Genomic DNA, 23,129 nt, shown 5'->3' on the forward strand with positions numbered 1-23,129 from the left:
TGATAATTAGACTTTTTCAGGAAGATAAAGTGAAGCCTCAGGGGAGAAATACTGTTGCAAATTCTGGTTGAATTTTTTTTTTTCTTCCTTCTGGGCTGGTGATCTTCTCACACTTGTCGTTGCTCCTGGTGAGATTGAAGGGGACCTCAGAGATGATACATTCCAGATTCCTCATTGTCCAAAAGGAAGAAACTAGAGAACTGAGGAGCCGGGATGGGGTGTGGGGGTTAAAATCTTCGGGCTGGCCAAGGTCACCCAGATCCTCAGGATGGAGCTGAGAGCTCCATCAGAATTCTTGGCAACACTCCTCCCCCCTCCTGCCCCCGCATACACTTTTCTCCCTGTTTTTCGCTTGCCTAGAAGCTCCCTCTGTGCTCCTTCCTGAAAAGGGTGGGGTCCTAGTTGCCTCGGACCTTGGGCAACCAGGGACTGGGTCTGAAGGTGTATGTTGAAAGCTGTGAGCAGGAAAACTCAGCCCCTCGCCACACGACTCTCCTCTGTGCCCCTGATCTTGCCGGTTTTCAGTTGGCAAGTGAACCAAACTGTCCCCGCCTGCCCTGCACACCCATCTTCCCCCAGCCAGGGCGAAAACCACCCTTAAGCCCCTAGACCTTTCTCTTAGGGCTCAAACATCCTGGATCAGAGTGCCTGACTCTGTTTCTTCCCCAGGAAGTATTAATCGCTATGCCTGTGGGGCTTCTGGGTCGCTCCCCTGCCTGCCAGGGGTGGCATAAGGGTTCCCACCCCTCAGCCCCATCAAAGCCCCCTGCCACAGGGAGTCTGTTGGCAAGCTTCCTCCTGCCAGCAGAAGGAACTTGGGGCTGGTGGAGATGAGCGAAGGCCTTTGCAAATAGGATCAGCAGCATAATTTGTGAGGCCCTGGGCACAAGGAAAACGCAGGGCCCCTTGTTCAAAAACGATTGAGAATTTCAAGACTTGGACAGTAGCAGGGTCCCATGTTCATGAAGCCCACCTGATTTGGCTGAGTCTCAAGTGGATGGGGACAACATTTAGTTAAGGTCTAGGAATCAAAGAGTCAGGGAGGCCTTATGATTTCCCAAACGGATACTCTGTTCATTCCTAAGAACCTGTTTCTGTTCCTGCAGCCTAGCAGGTCTGCCATGGGGTCACCAGGTGACTGTAGTGGTTTGGGAAGCGGTTATTTCACACTTTCTGTGTTCCTTCTCTATCACAACATCCCTCTCCATTACACCCCGTTATTTCTGATGCTTTTAAATGGAGCCGGAGGAGTGGCGCACGTGAAAAACTAACGTTCAATCGGGCAGCGGAATTCTGAGTTTTGATTCGGGAGTAGGCACCAGCCTGGGGCGCGGAGCATCCCTCCACTTCTGCGGAGCTGGGCGCTCGCCGTGCACGTTAATTCAGGCTCTTCCCTCCTGGGGGCGCCGTGCCCCAGCTCTGAGCCCCAAGGGTGCGATCCCGCACCCCAACGTCTGTCTCCGCTGGAGCGTTTCACGGTGCCAAAGCGCCCCCCTGCGCCCCCCGCCGAGTGCTGCACCGGACCTCCCCTCCCACCCAGCCAACTGCCCGCCCCTCGCATCTCAGCACCCCCTCCCGCGCCGGCTTCCAGAAAGCTCCCGGTGCTTTCTACGGCATTCTTTGGGCGTGAGTCATGCAGGTTTGCAGCCAGCCCCAAAGTGGGTGTATACGCAGCGGAGCGCTATAAATACGGGCGCCTCACGGTGCTGTGCACGCGGCGTGGCCAGGAGGAGCGCGCGGGCAGCGGTGACCGGTGAGACGTCTCCACCCTTCCAGTTCCCTACGCAGAGCCCCGCCGCAGGGACGATGAGCAAGGGGATGGGGGTGGAGGTGGCCGCCAGGCTAGGAGAGGATGATCACTGGTAGTTAGAGGGCTGTCAGAGGGGTGCTTTGGGTGGAGTCGGGAGATCAGGGAAGGCAGGTGACCACCCCATCGCCTGTGAGCCTGGCAGGGTCCGAAAATTGCTGGGGTCGGCGCACAGGCAAGGACTCGGGAACCCTTTTGTTCATGAACTCCAATCACAGTTCTCTGGGGGTACACAGGATAGGTGTAGTGAACCTCTTTTTGTAAAGATGGGGAAATTGACATTTGGGGGACTGCCGCAGATGCTGGAGGCCAGGCTAGTTAGTGGCAGAGCTGGCCCGCCCTGAGAGCCTTCCTGCAGCATTTTCCTTGCAAAGGCGCTGATATCTCCAGGGGTGGCGGTCAGCTTGAGCGCGTGAGTCATCTTGTTTGTTCCTTAATTCTCTAGTTCTCTGGCTAGTGTGTTTATAAGTATGATCTTTTGATTTAAGTATATGTTGTGTGCGTGCTCTGTCGTGTCTGACTCTGGTACCCCATGGACTGTAGCCTGCCAGGCTCCTCTGTCCATGGAATTCTCCAGACAAGAATACTGGAGTGGGTTGCCATTTCCTCCTTCAGGGGATCTTCCCAACTCAGGGATGGAACCCGCATCTCTTGAGTCTCCTGCATTGGCAGGCAGATTCTTCACCACTGAGACACCTGGAAAACTCTTTCTGCTTCCTAATGCATCAGCGTACATCAGAGAAACGTGTCACACAACCTCCATCAGATTTCAGACATCTGATTCAAAACTGTCACATTTTATAGATGAAAATCTGGAACGATAAACAGAAAGATAAATCTCCAAAGATAAAAAGAAAATAAGTATCAGAATTGGGATTAGAGCCCAAGTCTTGACCTTCCAGAATTTCTGGACTTACTGAAAAAAAGAAGCTGATTATTATTATTTAAGACTGAGGTTAAGAATTAAGAGTATGTGCAAATTCTATAAAAGGATGCTCTTGAGAGTGTTCGTTATAATAATAGTCAGAAATTAAAGACAATTTAAATGCTCAGCTTTGTGGAATGACAAAACAAGGTACACCAGAAAAAGGACTATTACACAGCCACGAAAGTATGCTTTTACAGTGTTTTTGAAGATAGTGGATGTAAAGGACCCAATTGTATGCAAATGCATAGAAAAGAGGAAAGATAAGCAGTGCTATTGTTTGCCTCCGGAGGGTGTGAATTACAGGTGAATTGTTTTGTTTTTCATTTAGGTAGAGTTTACTTATTTGGGGAGGGTGTAGGAGAGCAGCTTGGGCTTTGAACTGTGCGGCTTGCTCTGCCCATGGCTTCTTCTGGGGAAAGGAGGACCTTTGAGTGGCTGGTTTAATCAGAACAGTTGGCAACCAGGTGCCCTGGTCTGAAAATGGGAGGGGAGGGGAGTTAGTGCAAAGGGAGGGTAATTTGGCTGCACAGCCGCTGTTCTCGTACTGTCCTTCGGCTAGAATCAGTATTGCTACTGCTGCTGCTGCTAAGTCGCTTCAGTCGTGTCCGACTCTGTGCGACCCCATAGATGGCAGCCCACCAGGCTCCCCTGTCCCTGGGATTCTCCAGGCAAGAACACTGGAGTGGGTTGCCATTTCCTTCTCCAATGCAGGAAAGTGAAAAGTGAAAGTGAAGTTGCTCAGTCATGTCTGACTCTTTGCGACCCCATGGACTGCAGCCTACCAGGCTCCTCTGTCCATGGGATTTTCCAGGCAACCCACTGGAGTGGGGAGACTGATACCGTCTCCGAGTATCAGTATTACCTGCAAGCTTTTTAGCACAGCAGTCTCAGAATCAGAATCTGGTGTAATAACAAGACTCCTGGCTAATTCCCATGTACTTTTAAGGAGCCAATTGCTTCATTAAGGCAAAGCCCGCAGCAGGGAAGGACTGACTGCAGTGGCCTCTGTGTGTCTGTTTCAGTTTCTCTGTCCGTGTCTCTACATGTAGGTCATGTCTCTACATGTCCTCCCACTTCCCTGAAAGATATCGTGCCAGTGCCTGCAATTGGTCCTACGTCTATTTCTGAAGGAGTCAGAATTTCCTGTGATGACATAAGACCCTTGTGTTTACAGAACAAATTCAAATCTCTGAGGTCTGTATTAGGTCCATTTTACAGATGGAAAAACTGAGGCTCAGATTTCAGTGACTCAATGTCAAGGAAAGAACACTGGACTAGGGGATTGGGAGGGCTGGGTTCTCAATCCTGGGGTTGCCACCTGCTTGTAGGCCTTGGGGGGCCCCATCATGTTTCTGAGTTCCGCCTCCCCTCTGAGGTGGAGGACTGAATGGGAGACAGGTCCCTGTCCCAGCTCTCAGCTCCATGGCTCCCATGGTCTCCAGGTTTCTGATGGGAGATCCTATACTGACCCCTGGGTTTCTGGACTCCTCATCCAGTGCTCTTGCCTGTGACTTTCCTGACTTCCCTGCATCTCTTTTCCTCAGGACGCAATGCCCCGTCTTCCGGTCCAAGCCTATTTCAAAGGCTGGTATATGGATTTCTCAAAAGCCTTCACTTACGGGGGGTGCTCTGCTGAAGGGATGTTTCTCTCTGGCTTTGTCTCTCTGGCGTGACAAAGCCTCTGTCCCTGCTTGAGGCGTTTCAGGCCTCAGTGAGCAGCTGGGGCAGTGCCTGGCAGACTGAAATAGCGCCCTGGCTCAGCCGCCCACCCACCATCTCTGGGGAGGTCAGTGACCCGCTCTCCTCTCCCACGCTGCTCAGGCACCACAGCCTGGCTACCTTACTAATTGTGTCTCAGGAGAGACTTGGCTTATTCATGTTCTCCCAGGGTCTCAGCCTACGGAGCTGAGAGCAGCTTTGGGGTGAGCGTCATTCCAGGAAGGGGAGAGCCCCTTCCTACTCTTGTTAGGGGAAGCGGGTGAGTTCAGATGATAAGTTGTGGGGAGGGGTGCAGGGGGACGGATGCAGGGGGAGGGGTTTCTGTTTTGCAACAACTTCAGCTTTTGGGAAAGGATCCATTGTGTAAGGCCAGCTGGTCCAGTGTTCAGGCAGCCAGCCGAGTGTGGTGCAAGGACCTTGGCAGACGCTCTGCGGTGGGTTAAGAGAGACCAGCTGAGTGAAAGGGACCTGGCAGAGCAGAGAGGCGCTCCTCCCAGCAGGACTTCTTCTGGGGAGGCTCCTTGCCCCCCCACATCCCCCTCCCCAATCCTTTGGCTTTGCCCCTCCCTCTCTACGCTCCCTGGAGACCACTGTCCTCGCCTTGTTCTACTCCCCCATCCATGCCTCCTGCCTCAAGTCTCACACTGGGGATGACAAATGAATTTATTTTCCTGTGCCAACCCAGAGGGTCTGAGGCTGTCAGTGCCTCAGGCCCTCAAAACAGCTTCAGACCCTCGAAAAGCACTTTCAGGAGGTGTCGAGACATGGCTGGGGACAGTGCTGTGATTGATTGGTGCTGCCTGCTGCGGTCAGGCTTGGTGATGTCAACAGCAGGGGGCTGGCTGCGCTCTGGACTGCAGTCCCCACGTTAGGGGGATGGGATAGGCCGGACGAGTGACCCAAGAGAGGTGTATTCAGAGTTGAGTTTGATGTGAGCAGGTATTGTCAGATGGATGTCCTCTCTGGATGCAGACAGTTCCTGTGCCTTTTTCGGGCACAGTCAGCTATGATGAGAAGAGAAGGAGGAGGGGGAGGAACGGGGAGGAAGGGGAGGACGAGGAGCAGGAGGAGGGTAGCTTGGACCTGAGTCCAGTGGTTCTGACTCCAGATCCTCGTTTCTTCTGTATGAGGCTGCTTTCCTGGGGTTCTTCCTGGTACCTGCTGCCTCCCACTTTCTTTTTAAAGTGCGCATTGGCAAGACTGATCCTTTCTTGTCCAGTCCCTGGGATAAAAAGGCGGTGATGCAAGCTAAGGGCATAGCGGAGGGCCAGGCCTCAGCAGGGCTCCAGGAAAGCAGGCGGCAGGCTGGGCTGGAGACCAGCGGGCTGTCTAGCTGTTGCCATGACAGTCCCCTGTTCTCTACAAACAGAGGCGTGCTGGGATTCCAGAAGTGGAGAAGGAGGCAAGATGAAGACTCTACTGCTGTTGATGGGGCTGCTGCTCAGCTGGGAGAGTGGCTGGGCAATCTCAGACAAAGAGCTCCAGGGTAAGTGACCAGGCCCCCAGGGGTCAGAGACCATTTCTTCCCTGTGCATTGGATCTGGTTTGCTCTGCTCAGGCCCCTCTCTGAGCCCTCTGTCGCCAGCCCAGGCTCTTTGTGGTCAAATTGTCTTCCAGGCACTTTCAGATGGAACCCAAGCCCTTTCTGACTGCTGCATCTCCTTCAGCTGTTCCCTTCCCAGTCTGCTTGGCCCAGCGCCCACACCTCCCCCATGATGCTCCTTGAAGCCTGGACCACTGGGGCCTCTGTGGACTTCCCTTGGAGTTTCCATAAAGCTCACTACCTGTATCTGCCACCTTGCCACCTAGAAAACCAATGCTCTGGATTCAGGAAAGAGGAAATATCATTTATTAGGAGGGCTTGTCATCCTTCAAAGCCCGGCTTTTGCTTCCCCTCTTCTGCTAGGTCCTTCTTGACACCTGTCTTCCCTCTGCTTCACTCTCGTCCCGCGAGCTGACCAGCTCTCCGGGGTAGTAGTTAGAAACCCTAATATTGAGATCAGAGGTGGGTGGGAGTCTGTCTCTGCCCTCCCCAGCTGTTATAACCCTGGGTGAGTATCTTGACCTCACTATGATTCTCCATCCTCACTTGTGCAGTGGGGTGAAGGCGATGTTGAGAGTCTTAAATAAAATGCACGTGAAGTGTCCAGTGTGGTGCTTGGCCCAGGATAAGCGCCAGAGAAGCGTGGGCTGTTACTTTCAGTACTTCGGTGACATTATCTCATTGTATTTGTCACACGATGTGGTGTCTGATCACAGTCTCACCTCCATGTCCCTTGTCACCTGATACCATTCGTCAGAGCCAAGATGAAATTCAGATGTTTGCTTAAACTGCATTCCAGAAGAAATTATATCCAGAAGGATACAATTTGATATTTTGATGCTTAAACAATTACGCTTCCAGGATTTTTTTTTTCCTTGAAAATTTTCTTCTGCAGCTGGTTAGGCTGCTCCTCCAGCGCCCCAGGAGCACACTGGGTTATTCTTCCTCTGGGGTGTGTCCGCTCCAGTGTTTGCTTTTCTGAGAAGCTGGCTGTAATTGATTCTCCGGCCCTGGGTCTTCAGTGTGCCCTGGAGATGGAACACTGGGAATGGAACCCGGGTCAGGGTGAAGCTGGGACCCTGAAGGCTGCCTGCCAGGGAGACCCCAGCCTTAGCAGCCCCTAGACCCCCTGGCCTTTCTGACCCTTTATACTGGTTCCAGGGTTGTATTCCCAGCACCATCCCTTCCTCTCACATCATCCACCTGCCTGCCCTTTTCCTGCAGAAATGTCCACCGAGGGAAGTAAGTACGTGAATAAAGAAATTAAAAATGCCCTCAAGGAGGTGAAACAGATAAAGACCCAAATAGAACAAACCAATGAAGAGCGCAAATTACTGCTCAGCTCCCTAGAGGAAGCCAAGAAGAAGAAAGAGGTAAGGAAGAGCCGAGCTGCCCCTACCTTGATCCTCTGTGCTGGAGGCAGGGCATGGGGAAGCCCTGCCAGGTTGCCATGGTGACCCTCTGTCTTTCCTTCCAGGCTGTGTCAGCTGATACCCAGGGCTGTGGTTAACAAATAGGAAAGGTTTATTTGCTTTTGAAAGCTTCAAGGGGTGAGATTTCGGATCTGGTTTCATTTCAAGCCTGGCCTAGGGCCTGCTGCCCAGATTTATTTCAATAGATTTTTCTAAACCCTGATTGTGTGCAAGCTCCAAGGTCGGCTTTGGGTAGGGTCTATCATTGTCACAGGTTAGGAGGTGGATGTCACCCTACCTTCAGGAAGCTTATCTAGTGTGAGTAATACCTTTGGGGTACAGCAGGCACACACTCTTGCTCACATCTGAGTTCTGGACTACTTTGTAAACAGACATCTAGGTCCACTGGTGAACACACAAAACTAAACTACTATTGTTCAATAAACAGCTTATTTACACTGTGCTAAGTCGCTTCAGTTGTGTCCAACTCTTTGAGACCCCATGTACTGTAGCCCACCAGGCTCCTCTGTTCATGGGATTCTCCAGGCAAGAATACTGGAGTGGGTTGCCATTTCCTCCTCCAGGGGAATCTTTCTGACCCAGGGATCGAACCTGCTTCTCTTAAATGTCTTCTGCATTGGCAGGTGGGTTCTTTACAAGTGCCACCTGGGAAGCCCAGCTTATTTAAAAAATAAATAGTCTCCTTGACGATATCCTCAAATTCTACTCCTGTTGCTCCCCTAACCCTAATGACAGAGATGCTGAAATGGGGCCTATGGTCCCTAATGCATGGAGTGAAATCATTATAAAGACTCAGAGAAGTTCTGCAGTAAAGGAACATGTGTGACTTCATTCAACCCAAGTGCTTTTCAAATCCATTTGACCAAGGAATCCATTTATTTTTTTCCCGATAACTTGTAGCACAATTTCATGGAAGCCACTTACAGAAATGTTGGCCTGGGTGCAGCCCTTTCTTTGAAACTTAATTATCTTTCTTGGCATGAATAGAAATTCCCACCATGCTATGAGAAGGCTCCTAGAGTCCACGGAGAAGTGGCAAGTCTTTTTCTTGAATGTTGTGCTACTCAGTGGGATTTGATAGTTGACAATCTATGATAAAGCACATCGTGTTTGGAAAAAGACTCCATGACTTCTCAGGTGAGGAATATGGGAACGGGAAAGAAAGGAATTGCCTGTGAATTGGCCTAGTAGAAGGCATGGTGGCCTTCCCCATGTGGGAGCAAGAGGCAGTGGACATGGCCCAGGGGGACGGGGAACACGAAGTAGGGGAAGATCTCACACAGCTCTTCCTGGTCACACATTCCTACTGGAGCTTCATGTGGGGGTATGGATGGTCTACTTAATTCTTTGAAGAGTAATACCCACATTTATCAAGATTTTAATACAGAAAAGCAGAAGAGAAAAAGTTTTTCCATAATCCTTTTACCTTAGGACAGTTCCTTAGGTATCTAAGGATACCTGCATTTGATCCATTTCTTACTACTTTTTCTCTTCTATACTTTTTGGACAGTGGCTATACTCAAACTCATGAATTTTTTAATGTGAGAAATGCTTATTATAATATTTAACAATTACTATAAACATCCTTGGTAATGCTATCCTGTTTGCCATTTGTAGGTACCACAATTTCCTTAACTGGTCCCCTAGTTTTGAGCATCTGAGTTGATGCCAGTATTTTTTTTTTTTGCCATTCATGAATATTGAAACAAGTATCTTCAGGCATATGAACTTCTCCTTTATTGCAGGAAATCCTTGGGATAGAGTCTTGCAGATTTACTGGATCAAATGTCATGGTCATGTTAGAGAGTTTTGGTAGTAGATGTGACCTTGATTTTGGAAGCTTACCTATTACCGTGGTATGCCAGGGGCTGTGGTTGCCATAGAAAAATAAGATTCAGGGAAGCTTTGGAAGATGACATTGAAATTCCTGAAGTTGAGAGTAGAAAGTGGGTTATTTGTTGAGAGGGGGGAAGTCTTGGGGTAAAGACTGTAGGTGCAGCGTCAGAGAAAGAAGTCCAGATGAGCTCTAGGGGCCAGAAGGGACTAAGGAGCAGGATGAAGATGGGAGGATGTTTAAAACCAGATGAGAAGGAACATCCAGGTGGCAAACATGAACGAGAGCAGGGATGGAAACAAGCACCCCATGTGCCCAGGTTTGGCAGAGGTGGGCAGGCCCACCCATGCCTACCTCGGGCAGGGGAAGCCTATGGTTTCTGTGGCTAAGCCAGCTTTTGTTATCCCCTAGGACGCCCTGAATGACACCAGGGATTCTGAAAACAAGCTGAAGGCGTCCCAGGGGGTGTGCAATGAGACCATGACAGCCCTTTGGGAGGAATGTAAGCCCTGCCTCAAGCAGACCTGCATGAAGTTCTACGCGCGGGTGTGCAGAAGCGGATCGGGACTGGTTGGCCACCAGGTGATGAGGGCTCGCTCCTTCAGCGCAGCATGGCTTGGGGTGGGGAGTGACGAGAGCTGAAGATGCTTCTTTGATTCTGCACCGAGTTCCAAGTGTGGGGGTATTTCCCCACCAAGGGATTCTCCCACACCAGCTGGGTGCCCTGCAGTTCAGCTCAAGTTGGACCCCATCTACCCGGAGACAGCGTCAGACCCCACAAGTTCAGGGCTCAGTCCCACAAGACTGCCCCATCACGCCCACCCCCCAACTTCAACAGCCAGTCAGAAGTCCAGGTGCTTCTGACTGACTGGCTGTAGATCAGAGAGTTCCATGACTGCTTCCTTTTGTTGCTGTTGATTCGCTAAGTCGTGTCCTACTCTTTGCAACCCTATGGACTGTAGCCTGACAGGCTCCTCTGTCCATGGGATTTCCCAGGCAAAAGTACTGGAGTGAGTTGCCATTTCCTTCTCCCAGGGATCTTCTTGACCCAGGCATCGAACCCAAGTCTCCTACAGGTGGATTGCCCCTGTAGGCAATCTCGAGCATTAATTTGCTCGAGAAGCTCACAGAACCCAGAAAAACATTTTACATAGTAGATAATCAATTTGTTATAGAAGGATAGAACTCAGGGGATTTCCCCAGTGGTCCAGTAGTTAAGTATCTACCTTGCGGTGCAGGGTACATGAGTTCAAACCCTGGTTGGGGAACTAGGATCCCAGTTGCCACGGGGTAAATTTCACGTAGGTAAAATCTTTTTTAAAAATGCTACCAATGGGTGACCAGCCCATTGGTCACCCATTAAAAAAATAATAAAAATAAAAGGATATGAGTCAAGAACAGCAAGATGGAAGAGATACCCAGAGCTAGGGATGGGGAGCGGTGGGGGGCCTTCATGGCCTCTCCAAGTGCAGCAGTCTCTTGCATCTCTTTGGTGCACGTGTCTATCAACCCAGAAGCTTTACAAGCCCATCCTTTTGGATTTAATAGAGGCTTCATTACACCAGCATGGTTGATTAAATCATTGGCCATTGGTCACTGATTCAGTCTCCAGTCCCTCTCCCCTCTGTAGAGATCAGGGGCTGGGGCCGAAAGCAGTAGCCCTTTAATCATGTAGTTCGCTCCCTGACAGTCAGCCCCCATCCTTAGTTGCTTTCCAAAAGTCACCTCCCTAACATAACAAGACATCTTAATTGCTCTTATCACAGGAATTCCAAGATCTTTAGGACCTTCTTGTCAGGAACCAGACCATATATATATATATATGACTGACTCAAATCCTTTTATTTTTATTATTTTTTTAATGGGTGACCAATGGGCTGGTCACCCACTGGTGGCTTTTTTAAAAATGATTTTACCTACATGAAATTTACCCCGTGGCAAGTGGGATCCTAGTTCCCCAACCAGGGTTTGAACTCATGTACCCTGCACTGCAAGGTGGATAAATCACAGTATCACAGCTTCATTTCGCGTGCCAGTTGCAACTGATTAGTTCTGGCTGCAGTGTGTGATTGATTGGTAATGTCTGCTATGAATGCAGTAATGTGGGAATGTGAAAAACACCTGTGCCAGGTATTTGCCATCTTAAAAGACTCTCATCCAGCTATTCTTAGCTGCATAAGTTAACAAATGGCTCCATGGTAGAGCAGAGCCCTGTGTCCTCTTTAGCAAAAGGAATTAAGAATTTTTAGTATGCTAATATTTATCTACCCTCCCCTGCAGGCCTTGCTCAATTAGGACTCATGAATTTTGCCCTTCCCCAGAGTCCTATTGGTTGGCGCTTGGCTGATTGGGGGTCAAAGAGGACAGAAGACTAGTCTCACCTGACGGGTCTTGTGACTTCCTTAGCCTCACAGGTCTTCTTACTCCTGCCCTCTGGGGTCAGCAGAATGGAAGGGGGCTGGCCTGGACATTTCAGAGATGGGAGCCATTCCCAGCCGGGCCTCCGCCCCATGCTGTGACTCTGAGATGTCCCAGGTGCTGGGATGGGCCTGGCCCCTCTTGACAAGGGGGAGGCATCCCTGACTATCCCCCACCTCCTGTCACAGCTTGAGGAGTTCCTAAACCAGAGCTCCCCCTTCTACTTCTGGATCAATGGTGACCGCATCGATTCCCTGATGGAGAATGACCGGGAGCAGAGCCACGTGATGGACGTCATGGAGGACAGCTTCACCCGGGCGTCCAGCATCATGGACGAGCTCTTCCAGGACCGGTTCTTCCTCCGGAGGCCCCAGGACACTCAGTACTACTCCCCCTTCAGCTCGTTCCCGAGGGGGTCACTCTTCAATCCCAAGTCCCGCTTTGCCCGGAACGTGATGCCTTTCCCCTTGTTGGAACCCTTCAACTTCCACGATGTGTTTCAGCCCTTCTACGACATGATCCACCAGGCCCAGCAGGCCATGGACGCCCACCTGCAGAGGACTCCCTACCACTTCCCCACGATGGAATTCACAGGTGAGAAGGAGGGGGACAAAAACTCAGTTCTTTGAGATGCTTAACCCAGTCAAACAGGCTGTGATGCTGAAGAGACGTATGAATAGCTAAGGAGCTAAGGAAGTGTAGAGGCAGGGAGCCTTAGATGCTCAGATCTGTGCCCAGGACTTGGCCTGTATCATCTGAATCCCCCAAGGAGCAACCTGGGGAGGGGGCTACCATCTCTGACAGGGAGTGTAGGAACATGCCCAAAGGTTCACAGACATCCCTATTGGCTCAGCTGTAAAGAATCCGCCTGCAATGCAGGAGACGTGGGTTTGATCCCTGGTTTGGGAAATCCCCTGGGCTGGTCAAATCTAGTCCTATAGGACTTGTAACTCTGGTATTCTTTTGAGTTTCCCAGGCTCCTTCCAACAATTTCCTCTAGGGTAGGGATTCCCGGCCTCTGGGATTTAATGCTTGTTGACTGAGGTGGAGTTGGTGTAATAGTAATAGACATAAAGTGCACAATAAATGTGATGCTCTTGAATCATCCTGAAACCTTCCCCCACCCTCCCCCTCCCTGGTCCATGGAAAAATTTGTCTTCCACAAAACTGATCCCTTGAACCAAAAAGGTTGTGGACCACTGGTCCTGAGGGCTAGACCTCTTTGTCTTGAGAACTCAGGTGCTTTATATGGATGCCATGCATATACTGGCAATGAATTATATAATCAGCTCACTGTACAGTTAAGAAAGCTGTTTGTGGCTATAACCTTAGAGTCTGGTAGAGAATGGGCACATAGCGAGTATCTTTTGAATGAATGAACTCTAACATGGACATGAAAAGCCGAAACTTTTCGAAGTGATTTCTTTCATTGAACCAATAGACACTGGTTGGCCAACCCCATCGCCTAAATGCTACAGTTGGACCAGCACCGGGTTTTGGCTTGTAATGGATTGGAAATACAGGAGGGTACTGACTTAAACAGGTTTCCCGGTGGCTCAGTGTTAAAGAACTCACCTGCCAATGCAGCAGACATGGGTTAGAACCCTGAGTTGGGAAGATTCCTTGGAAAAAGAAATGGCAACCCGCTCCAGTATTCTTGCCTGGAGAAGCTCATGGACCGAGGACCCTGGCAGGCTACAGCCCATGGGGTCGCAAAAGAATCTGACACGGCTTAGCGGCTAAACAACAAATTGACCTGAACAAGCATTTCCTGCATATCCATAAGGTTGCGGGGGGTGGGGAGTCGCCCTGTGTTATAAGGAGGTTCCAAGGTAAATCTTACTCCTGCCTTCAAGGAGCTTGCTGCCTGGCCAGGGGGAGAGAAACGAGACAAGACAGATTGCAGAGCAAAATGGGTTATGATACCAAAGAGAAGTACACACAGCTAAGGGAGTATGGAGGTGGGAGAGGTGTCAGCAGGCGAAGGTGGTGAGAGGGTGGCCATGCCCAGCTCAGGGAGGCCTGGGCACCACCTCCTGGTCCCACTGCAGGGAGTCCCACTGCTGGTCCAGGCCTGGAGGACCAGCAGTCTTCAGGCAGACAGCCAGATGCCAACCTGCTCTGCCCGCAGAATCATCTCAAAAGGCTTGTCAGTGGTGTGGAAGGGCTCAGAGAGACGGGGGCAGCCCGTGTTGCTCTTGCGTGACTTGTCCCGTGTGTTCCCAGAAAACAACAACCGTACTGTGTGTAAGGAGATCCGCCACAACTCCACGGGATGCCTGCGGATGAAGGACCAGTGCGAGAAGTGCCAGGAGATCCTGGAAGTGGGTGAGTCAGGGGCCCCCTGGTCTCCTGTGTCTTCAGGTCCCCAGCACCTCACTGGGCTTGCCTTTAGCGGGTCAGGTGGGTGGGAGTTTAATGCCAGCTCTGCTGCCTTCAGCTGTGGCTCTTGGTAGGGGGGACTGGCCTTTGCTTGGCTCTCCCTGGATCCCCCATCTGGGGTTGAGGGTTAAGATGCAGAGTTGTCCCTGAGGTCAGGAGACAGAATACTTATCACATCAGCTCATGGTTAACAGGCTGACTGTGGGAGGGGTGCTTTCTAAAAAGCTGTCATCCTGTGACTTCCTCCAGTCAGTCTGTTCCCAGGGGCTAAACCTAGTATACTTCATTTTTGGCTGCAGACGATGAAAATTTAGACAGTATGTTGTTGTCGCTAAGTCGTGTCTGACTCTTTGCAACCCATGGACTGTAGCCCAGGCTCCTCTGTCCATGGGATTTCCAAGGCAAGAATACTGGAGTGGGTTGCCATTTCCTACTTCAAGGGATTTTCCCAACCCAGAGATTGAACTCAAGTCTCCTGTATGGACAGGCAGATTCTTTACCACTGAGCCATCGAGGAAGTGCTTCAGCAGTACGGACTCTATTAAACAAACTCTTGCCGTGTGTTTGTTACCAAACACCCTTCTTCTCAACACTTTATCAAACATTTGCTCTTTCCCTAGAATAACTGGGGTGGCTGCTTTTCTTACAGAGGAGGAGACTGAGTCAGAGAAGGTTTGGTGACCTGCCAAGATTACTGGACGCCCCTCCTGGGGGGTGTTTGGGAGGTGTTCCCCACCATTGCTGCTATGTTCTCTGCCCTGAACATATGGTCTCTCCTCAGGGTACCTTCACTTTCTGGCCATATTCCCTGTGGTTGGTTGATCCCTGAGTTGGAGGAAATAGCTCTCTTCCGCTGTTGCTCTCTGTTTTATTAAGGGGACTGAATTCTTCCTGCTGCTGCTGCTAAGTCGCTTCAGTCGTGTCCGACTCTGTGCGACTCCATAGATGGCAGCCCACCAGGCTCCGCCGTCCCTGGGATTCTCCAGGCAGGAGTACTGGAGTAGATTGCCATTTCCTTCTCCAAAGCTTGAAAGTGAAAAGTGAAAATGAAGTCACTCAGTCGTGTCCGACTCCTAGCGACCCCATGGACTGCAGCCTACCAGGCTCCTCTGTCCATGGGATTTTCCAGGCAAGAGTACTGGAGTGGGGTGCCATTGCCTTCTCCGGAATTCTTTCTACTTGGAGGTAAACAGCTATAAAAGCAGTGACACACTTCCTGGCTCACAAAAGTCTATGCTTGGAAGGAAGGAGTTAATTATTTCTCTGTACTGAGTGAGTCGATCCTGGGGGGTGTTTGCTTTGCTCTTACTTAATTCTTTTGGGTGCCTGGGCAGCCCTTCAGAGTCTAGTTAAATATTCCTAGTCTCAGTGCTGTGATTTTAGAAGCCACTGCAAAAGTACAAGTGCTATGTGAGGCTGATCCATGAAGGAGTGAGGTGAGCCCACACGCCCGCCTCTTGGGTTTAGCCCATAACATATCACAGTTAGAAAGCCATAAATCACATAGTGCCTCACGGTGAGAAAGTCACCTTAGGGCCAGAAGAAGAGTCCTCCCGACGCCCAAGCTCAGATTGGTGCCCCTGATACCGATCTTAACCGTCACTGATCACAACTTCCTGAAACGCTGGTTTTCTTTTCTACATTGAGGAGGACTTAGGACCTCTTATCTAAGATGCTTGCAGCCGTTGGAGCATGTGTGTGCTGCCTGGGACCTCGAGACGGGACTTTTGCAATCTCCATTCTCCTGGCATTTTGAACCAGATCATTCTTTTTTTTTTTTTTTTTTTTAAATGATAGGCTTCATCATTTTTTAAATAACTATTAAAAAATATTTTTATCTGGCTGCATTGGGTCCTAGCTGTGGCATGCAGGATCTTCACTGCGTCATGCATTGCAGTGGGTGGGCTCAGTAGTTGCGGCATGCAACGTGGGATCCTAGTTCCCTAACCAGGGGTCAACCCCGTGACCCCTGCATTGCAAGGTGGATTCTCAACCACTGGACCACTGGGGAAGTCCCTGGGCCGGATCTCTGTTTGTGACGGGGCTGCCCTGTGCACTGTAAGGCAGTTAGCAGCATCTCTGGCCTCTAGCCCCTGGATGCCAGTAACCTCCCACCACCCCCCGACCAGTTGTGACAACCAAAAGTGTTTTCAGACCTTGTCAAATATCCCTGGGGACAGCACCGCCCCAGGTGAGGGCCACTGCCCTAGGCTGCATCCTGGTTCCCAGTGGCTGTCCTTACTTTCAATGACTCCCTGGCACAGAGAGTGTAGTCATTGTGCGTATTTCTCAACTCAGCTTATTGTTCATAATCCTATGTCTTGCTCCACCTGATTGCTTGCTCCTCCATTAATAGAAATGATTACAACCAGCATGATGAAGCATGCAAAGAACTCTTCCTTTTTCCCTGACTTGCTTGAGTTTCATGTGCTCTTTTGGGCATATTTTTCAACAATTAAGGGAGAGAAAAACAGAGAGAGTGTTTAAAGAGAGAGTGTTGTTTCTAGCTCTTGTCTATCTCACCATCTGCGGTGGGTGGGGTAGGGGTGGGGGCCAAAATCAATGAACTTGCCTCCTCTCTGGTGAGGTTGGTAGCCAGCCGTGATGGGCAGGTGGGCAAACCTGGGCCCACAGCCCTCAGTCCCTGTGTGCTCGTGGTCCGAGGATCCTGGCTGGCTCTTCTGCTACTTAGCTTCTTGGGGCCAGAATTTCCAACTCTGTAGATATAAGCTAGCTTGGAGAAGTTTCCAGAGCCGTAGACTGAGTAGCAAGAGCCCAAGTTTAGGAGTTACAGCTCTGGGTTCACCATCCTGACCTCCCAAATCGTTCATCCTATGACTTTAGGCAGATGGTTTAGCTCTGTGGTCCTCAGTTTCATTGCTGGACGTCAGAATACATCAGACTATTAATGATCACTGCTATCCAGAACGCTTGGTAATGCCTGAGCATAAGCATAGCAGTACTGGACAAATAGCAGCTACAGATAACATCCACCACTTCTGGAAATGGTTCCTGAGGGGACAGGGCAGTGAGAGGATCTCCTAGTCTGAGCACACGGAGCCCCGAGGCCATGCTTCATGAGGTGTGGGGCAGTGCCCCTCCTTGCCTGTCTCCAGGGAGACAGGGTCTTGCACCCAAAGAGAAATCAGTGATGTCACCAAGACAGTTTACTTCAGCTGACACCACCTTCCAGAGCAAGACTTTCTTGATGAAGACAGCACATGCTGAGTCACACTCAGGGCCAGCTCTCTGCTTTGTCTTGGGCTGACCGCAGATGCTTGGTGGAAAGATGGCATTCTGAGTAGCTCTGGCTCAGGTCCTGGCTGCGTGACCTGGTTGCCATTTGTCTGCATCCCTGTTGAGCTCTCCCTTCACCTTTCTGTCATCTGTCTGTGTTCTTTGCCTCTCTGGGCAGACTGTTCGGCCAGCAACCCGACTCAGACGCTGCTGCGCCAGCAGCTGAACGCATCCCTGCAGCTGGCGGAGAAGTTCAGCAGGCTGTACGACCAGCTGCTCCAGTCCTACCAGCAGAAGATGCTCAACACGTCGGCCCTGCTCAAGCAGCTGAACGAGCAGTTCACCTGGGTGTCCCAGCTGGCCAACCTCACGCAGAGCGACGACCAGCACTACCTGCAGGTCTTCACGGTGAGTCCCTGCTGGCCGTGCACTGCCGCTACGCCCTCGGTGCGGCCTGGAGGTCGTGTGGTCCTCCCCTGGGGGTGAAACGGGATCAAGATGTTCATGGGGCCATGTCTGCTTTCGATGGAGCACTTGTCCTACCCCAGGAAGCGAACCCTCAGGCACAGCGGTGCACGGAGGCCCTGTTGCCCAGTGAGGCAGAGTGTCACAGTCCCATTTTATGGGTGAGGAAAGGGCGTGGTTCAACAGCTTACCCCGCATCTCCCACCTGAGGGGTGATCACCCGTCCAGCTGCAGGGTGAGAGCTCTTTCTGGAGAGCTGCCCTGTCTCACATAGGAGGCCCCATGAACTGGCCCATTGTTCTCCTCCAGTGATAAGAAGCTTCTCTCTAGTACCAGGAAACGTTTCTTTTTCTCTCCCTGCTGCTATTTCTACCACCACCTGGCCAGTGGCTGCCCAAAGGAAGCAGGCAGCTCGAAACCATATTTTACTTGGTGGGGCCCCCCCTGGACTGGCCCTTCGTGGAAGGCGTTTACCCCCTCACCAGACTAGTGTGTCTGTGGGGTTAGGGCATTTCTGTTCCCCGAGTTGTATAGAAAGTGGAGGTGAGTGAAAAGCAAAGGGGTCCGTGGATCCGAATGAAGCCCGACTTTAGTTGCCAGCCGAGTCCGTGTTGACTGTCATCCCCACCCCGTCGTGACCTTTCTTTTCTCCTTCCAGGTGAATTCCCACAACTCCGACCCCAGCATCCCGTCTGGCCTCACCAAGGTGATTGTGAAACTCTTCAACTCCTTCCCCATCACAGTGACGGTCCCGCAGGAAGTCTCCAGTCCTAACTTTATGGAGAATGTGGCAGAGAAAGCACTGCAGCAATACCGCCGGAAGAGCCAGTGAGTTTGCGCCCCCTGCCCCACTGCGGTCCGTCTGGGGGTCCAAAAAAGTGGGGGGCAGCCTGGGTATCACTGGAGCTGCAGCCAGAGCCCAGGCAGGAAGTTGGGAAGCTACTAGGAAGTTTTTTCTTTCTTTGGAGGATGTTCTTTCAGGGTTGGTGAGAATCAAAGTGTTGATTGCTGCTTCTCAAGGAGTATCAGCTTACCTTCCCCTCCCCCGCTTCTTTTTCAGGGAGGAGTGAGGCGTGAAAGTTGCTTTTGCAAGTATCAGGGCGTCTGCACCCACTTGCCCCTGAGATGAGCTTCAGGCCCCTTTAGAGAGCTCTGCACGTCGCCAGATGACCAGGCCCTGACCTCGAGGTCCTCCTGACCCCTCCAGCCTCTCCTTCCTCTGAACTCCTCTGAAACGCACTAATGCCTGCGTTTGCTGATCACGGGAAGAACTTGCTCGCATGCCACTAACTCAATAAACCACCTTGTAATCTGAATGCTCTGCTGTGTCCTCTTTTTTTTTTTTTGACTGCGTCCTGAGACATATGGGATCTTAGTTCACTGTTGTTTATTTGCTCAGCCTCTATTGATCTCTATTACAGAACCTGGTAGCCCACCAGGTTCTTTTTTTTTTTTTTTTTTATGCTTTAAGGTTAACAATCATTTAATGTATTAACATTTTCACTTATAAACATACAATTTGCATATACAGGGAAAAACTGGTTCAGAGGACACAACAGAATACTGGAGACAGGCAAGCAATCAGAAGAGAAAAGAAAATACCAACCCGAGGGGAAAAAAAATGGAACTGCATTCCATGCCGGTGTCTATAAACTTGGGAAGGAGAAAAAGATCACACAGAATCACAATTAATGTAGAAAACAAACGTGGGTCATTCTGTATCAATGGCAGGAACTTCTCCCATGATCCAGATCTTGCATCCCGGTCCGGCCCACTTCATCAATGTTGATCTGAAACACAGTCGCTCATCTCTCCCTTCTCTTTAAATCTAACCTTGAAGTTAACTCAAGAAATTAAATGCACAGAGCTAAGAAACAAGCAGACTGGCATGTGTGCAACATCAACGGCCAACTATTTAAAAGTGCACATGGAAATAAAATGCTGACTAAACATTTTACTTCAGTTAAAGTGAACAAGTTCCTTCCAACTCACCTAACTTCTTGATTTAGGACTACCTAAGCGAGGTGACCAAAAGATTGGCATCTATGAGAACTGGAGCCAGGGAAATGAAGCATCTCAGCCCGTTTTTATGCTGAGCACGCATTTCCTCTCAGGATGAAGTCATTAGGGACAGTGAACTTCCAGACTCAACTACAGTTGCCCAGCGTGGCTTGCCCAGCGTGGCTTGCCCAGCTAGGGACAGGGACTGGAGATGGGGGAGCACATGTATGTCAGGACTTCAGTCCACAGGTCCCCCCACTCTGTCAGGGGGCAGAACACAGGGAGACCACCTCCTTCAAGGGCATTTCAGTGACATAACTCAGTATCTGTGGTTCCAGTAATTCCTATTTCAAAATTAACATTCCAGTGCAACATTAAAAACTGAGTTTAGTATTTTGCTTGTAAAGGATACAGCTTGAATAATGATTACCATCTGAACAAAGCTATTCTGATTACATATGATGTAAAATAAGGAACATTTTTAACCATCAAAAGCAGTATTGTCATACATCACATGTGGCAACTTTCCACCACATGGCGCATTCAAAGACACGACAGCCAAGTATATTTCTTTTCAGCTGGAAACAGACTCTCCAGTGTCACCAAGTACAGTAGAATTGGCGAGGGAAACAGACCTGTGGTCACCACAACGTTCATTTGGCGTCTGGTTTTCATACGGAGATAGATCTATTTAAGTCTGCCTTAGAGGTGGAGTGGACTGATAAGTGAAACAAAAGACTGTGTCTGTAACTGGCCACATAAAATAAAAACAGAATTTGTGCTACCAGGAGTGTATTTTATGGAAACATGGCCACATGGAGTATAGGTGCAGAGACCTTCAATGTGCCTTTGTAAATGTACATTTTTTTTTAAAACATGCGGGACAGAAAACTGGAACAACTGATGTTTTAAAATTTACATAGCTAAAGAAATAAGAAAATTACAGAAATGCAGGACCCTTGGTTTTTCAGAGCTTCACATATAAATTGGGGCTCAAAATTAAATGGTTCAAGCTTCTCTGTGACACTAAAGTCAGAAATAAAAGCAAGGCCGGTGTCCTGGTCAGGTGGAAAGGTATCTTGAGCAGGTCATTCATGTCTCTGGGCCGAAATTCCCATCTATAACCTGAGTTTCCCCCACCATGCAGCACAGAGCTCAGGGGCAGTAACAGTGCCCAGTCCTACACAAGACAGGAGATGGGCTCATCAACAGCCTTCAGAAGGACATGAAACACATCCTCCGTGCAGCCCAATCCCCTGGAACAGGAACACTGCAACTATGGCTCTCATTTCACTTTCCTCACCATTCTCTTAATAATACTTTCTCAACAAGTAGAAAAATAAGCTATAAGTAGGCTGAAGTGGCAATAAAAAATGCCCAAAGCAAACACTAAAACCATGATGCCTCTGAAAAAGATAAATCTACCTCCACACACCTTTTTGTAGTTGTTGTGCCTTCTTCAAGTTTTAAATGATAAAGCCCTAAAATGTTGACACTCAAGTCTACTCCTAATTTGGGCTGCTTTCCAAGTATCACTACCAAAAACAAACAAATAAGAATAAAATGAAAAAGCATCATTTTCAAGGGGGGAAACTGTCATCCCATCCATCGTCCTGAGCAGTCAGCTTTGCTGGAGCCCCAGAGGCTGTGGGATATCACACCGCTGCCTAAGGAAGGTTCCAGCCTATAACTCCTGAAGTAACATGCAGCCAGTTCTGGTCTGAGGTTTCAAAGTCTGACATTAAACAAAAAAAACTGCAGTTTTTCTTGCCATGGCCATTCACTCACTCATATATCACCATGTTACCAGCAAAACACTAAAATTATCCCTTAAGAAGTAAGGCCTAACTCTAAAAACAAAATGGCCTTTCAAAACAGGTGTGTTTAAATAAAGTATTGTGAGAGTTTTATAAAGAAACCCCTCGAACGAGCCAGTGCCGCCACAGAGTCCACATTTTAGCTAAACAGCAGTCCGAAGCTTTCTCTGCAGTACTTCTATGTACTTATAAGCATTTTGTCAGTACTTTCAAAAGAACTATTAAACCTATTACTAAAAACATTTATAACAAACAGAAATGCCCTGCAAATCATATTATTGCACACGGGGTATCAGAAGCTATGCACGCCGAGGTTCCACGGACTCTAGAAGACCCAGAACAGAGACGCCAGGGCCATGCCTGTGGCTGCTCCGGCCAGCATGCCCAGCGCCAGGTCGCTGTTGTTGTCTCGGTGCCGCTCACGAATGATGACTTGGTTGGCAGGCTGCTGTCCATAAAGCCCTGCATACGGGTACTGATAGGGTACAGCATAAGCCTGTCCATTTGCAGCATAGACAACTTGAGTTCCTGGTGGGTATGCACCACTGTATGGACCATAGCCATATGCCTCAGGGGTCGGTGCAGCATACGCTGTGTCAGGAGGTGGGGAGGAAGCCACAGCTGTCTCATCATACATGACTTCTGAGCCAACATAAGCTGTGTTTGTCCTGGAATCCTGGAGTGTAAACTTCCAGGCCGAACAATCATCTGTGCTTTCTGCACAAAGACTGATGGTTTTTCCATCTCGGCAAACAACCTGCAGCATACGGTCTTTTGGCTTCCCATCTGGTGGTTGAATATCCCGACACTCATGCCCCATGCGAATGTCGATGCAGCCCACTGGCATGGGGACCTTATCTTCTGCACTCTGCCGAGTCTGGTCATCATAATAGATCAGGTGACCATCTGACCACAGGTCAAACCAATTCTTCTTCCAGCGCTTCAAAATAGTACTCTGTCGCAGCAACCATCCACTCTTCACAAATGCCATTTTCTCACCTGGAAAGCCTCCGGCCACCACCGTGCACGGAAACAGGTCCGAAGCGAAAGGACACTGCCGGGTTACTCCCACCAGGTTCTTCTGTCCATGGAATTGTCCAGGGCAAGAATACTGGAGTGAGTTACCATTCTCTTCTCCAGGGGATCTGCCTGACCCAGGGATCAAACCCACATCTCCTGCATTGGCAGGCAGATTCTTTCCTGCTGAGCCCCAGAGAAGCCCCTTTTAGTTCACTAATGAGGGATCAAACCCTCGCCCCCTGTATTGGAAGTGTGGAGTCTGGACCACTGGACCACCAGGGAAGTCCTGGTGTGTCCTCCTTATGCAGGTTGTTTTGTTTGTTTGTTTGTTTTAACCCCCACATGTCTTCATTTGGATATGGAAAAAAAAAAGAGAAAAGAAAAACCAATATCTAAGATGGTATCAGTTCAGTTCAGTTAGGTTCAGTCGCTCAGTCGTGTCCGACTCTTTGCGACCCCATGAACTGCAGCACGCCAGGCCTCCCTGTCCATCACCAACTCCCGGAGTTCATTCAAACTCACGTC

General features: G+C 49.8%; 1 protein-coding gene and 1 pseudogene across 4 annotated transcripts; one reads left to right on the forward strand and one right to left on the reverse strand.

The window, feature by feature from the left end:
• The first annotated feature begins 1,564 nt into the window (after positions 1 to 1,564).
• CLU (clusterin) lies at positions 1,565 to 19,082 on the forward strand. 3 transcript variants are annotated; one of them, XM_027549056.1, is made up of 10 exons: positions 1,616 to 1,753; positions 2,107 to 2,219; positions 5,824 to 5,940; positions 7,222 to 7,370; positions 9,676 to 9,846; positions 11,871 to 12,276; positions 13,909 to 14,010; positions 17,480 to 17,709; positions 18,425 to 18,594; positions 18,827 to 19,082. In XM_027549056.1, the coding sequence occupies exons 3-10, from the start codon at positions 5,862 to 5,864 to the stop codon at positions 18,834 to 18,836; spliced, it is 1,317 nt and encodes a 438-aa protein (XP_027404857.1). In that variant the 5' UTR covers positions 1,616 to 1,753; positions 2,107 to 2,219; positions 5,824 to 5,861; the 3' UTR covers positions 18,837 to 19,082. The 3 variants fall into 3 exon arrangements, with proteins under 3 accessions (XP_027404855.1, XP_027404857.1, XP_027404856.1); XM_027549054.1 differs by lacking the exon at positions 2,107 to 2,219 and having other exon boundaries at positions 1,565 to 1,753; XM_027549055.1 differs by lacking the exons at positions 1,616 to 1,753; positions 2,107 to 2,219 and adding an exon at positions 5,152 to 5,393.
• A 149-nt stretch (positions 19,083 to 19,231) lies between these two features.
• LOC113896925 lies at positions 19,232 to 22,658 on the reverse strand (annotated as a pseudogene). The gene has a single exon (XR_003512184.1). The product of XR_003512184.1 is annotated as a pleckstrin homology domain-containing family B member 2 pseudogene (transcript).
• Between the last annotated feature and the right edge of the window lie 471 nt (positions 22,659 to 23,129).

Source organism: Bos indicus x Bos taurus, chromosome 8 (assembly GCF_003369695.1).
Source record: "Bos indicus x Bos taurus breed Angus x Brahman F1 hybrid chromosome 8, Bos_hybrid_MaternalHap_v2.0, whole genome shotgun sequence".
Taxonomy (NCBI): domain Eukaryota; kingdom Metazoa; phylum Chordata; class Mammalia; order Artiodactyla; family Bovidae; genus Bos; species Bos indicus x Bos taurus.

Excerpts from the sequence above, each read along its gene's own strand:
- CLU (XM_027549054.1), top strand. The coding sequence starts at position 5,862 with ATGAAGACTCTACTGCTGTTGATGGGGCTGCTGCTCAGCTGGGAGAGT. Across the intron at positions 5,941-7,221 it reads CTCAGACAAAGAGCTCCAGG|AAATGTCCACCGAGGGAAGT; the intron begins GTAAGTGACCAG and ends CTTTTCCTGCAG. Across the intron at positions 9,847-11,870 it reads CGGGACTGGTTGGCCACCAG|CTTGAGGAGTTCCTAAACCA; the intron begins GTGATGAGGGCT and ends CTCCTGTCACAG.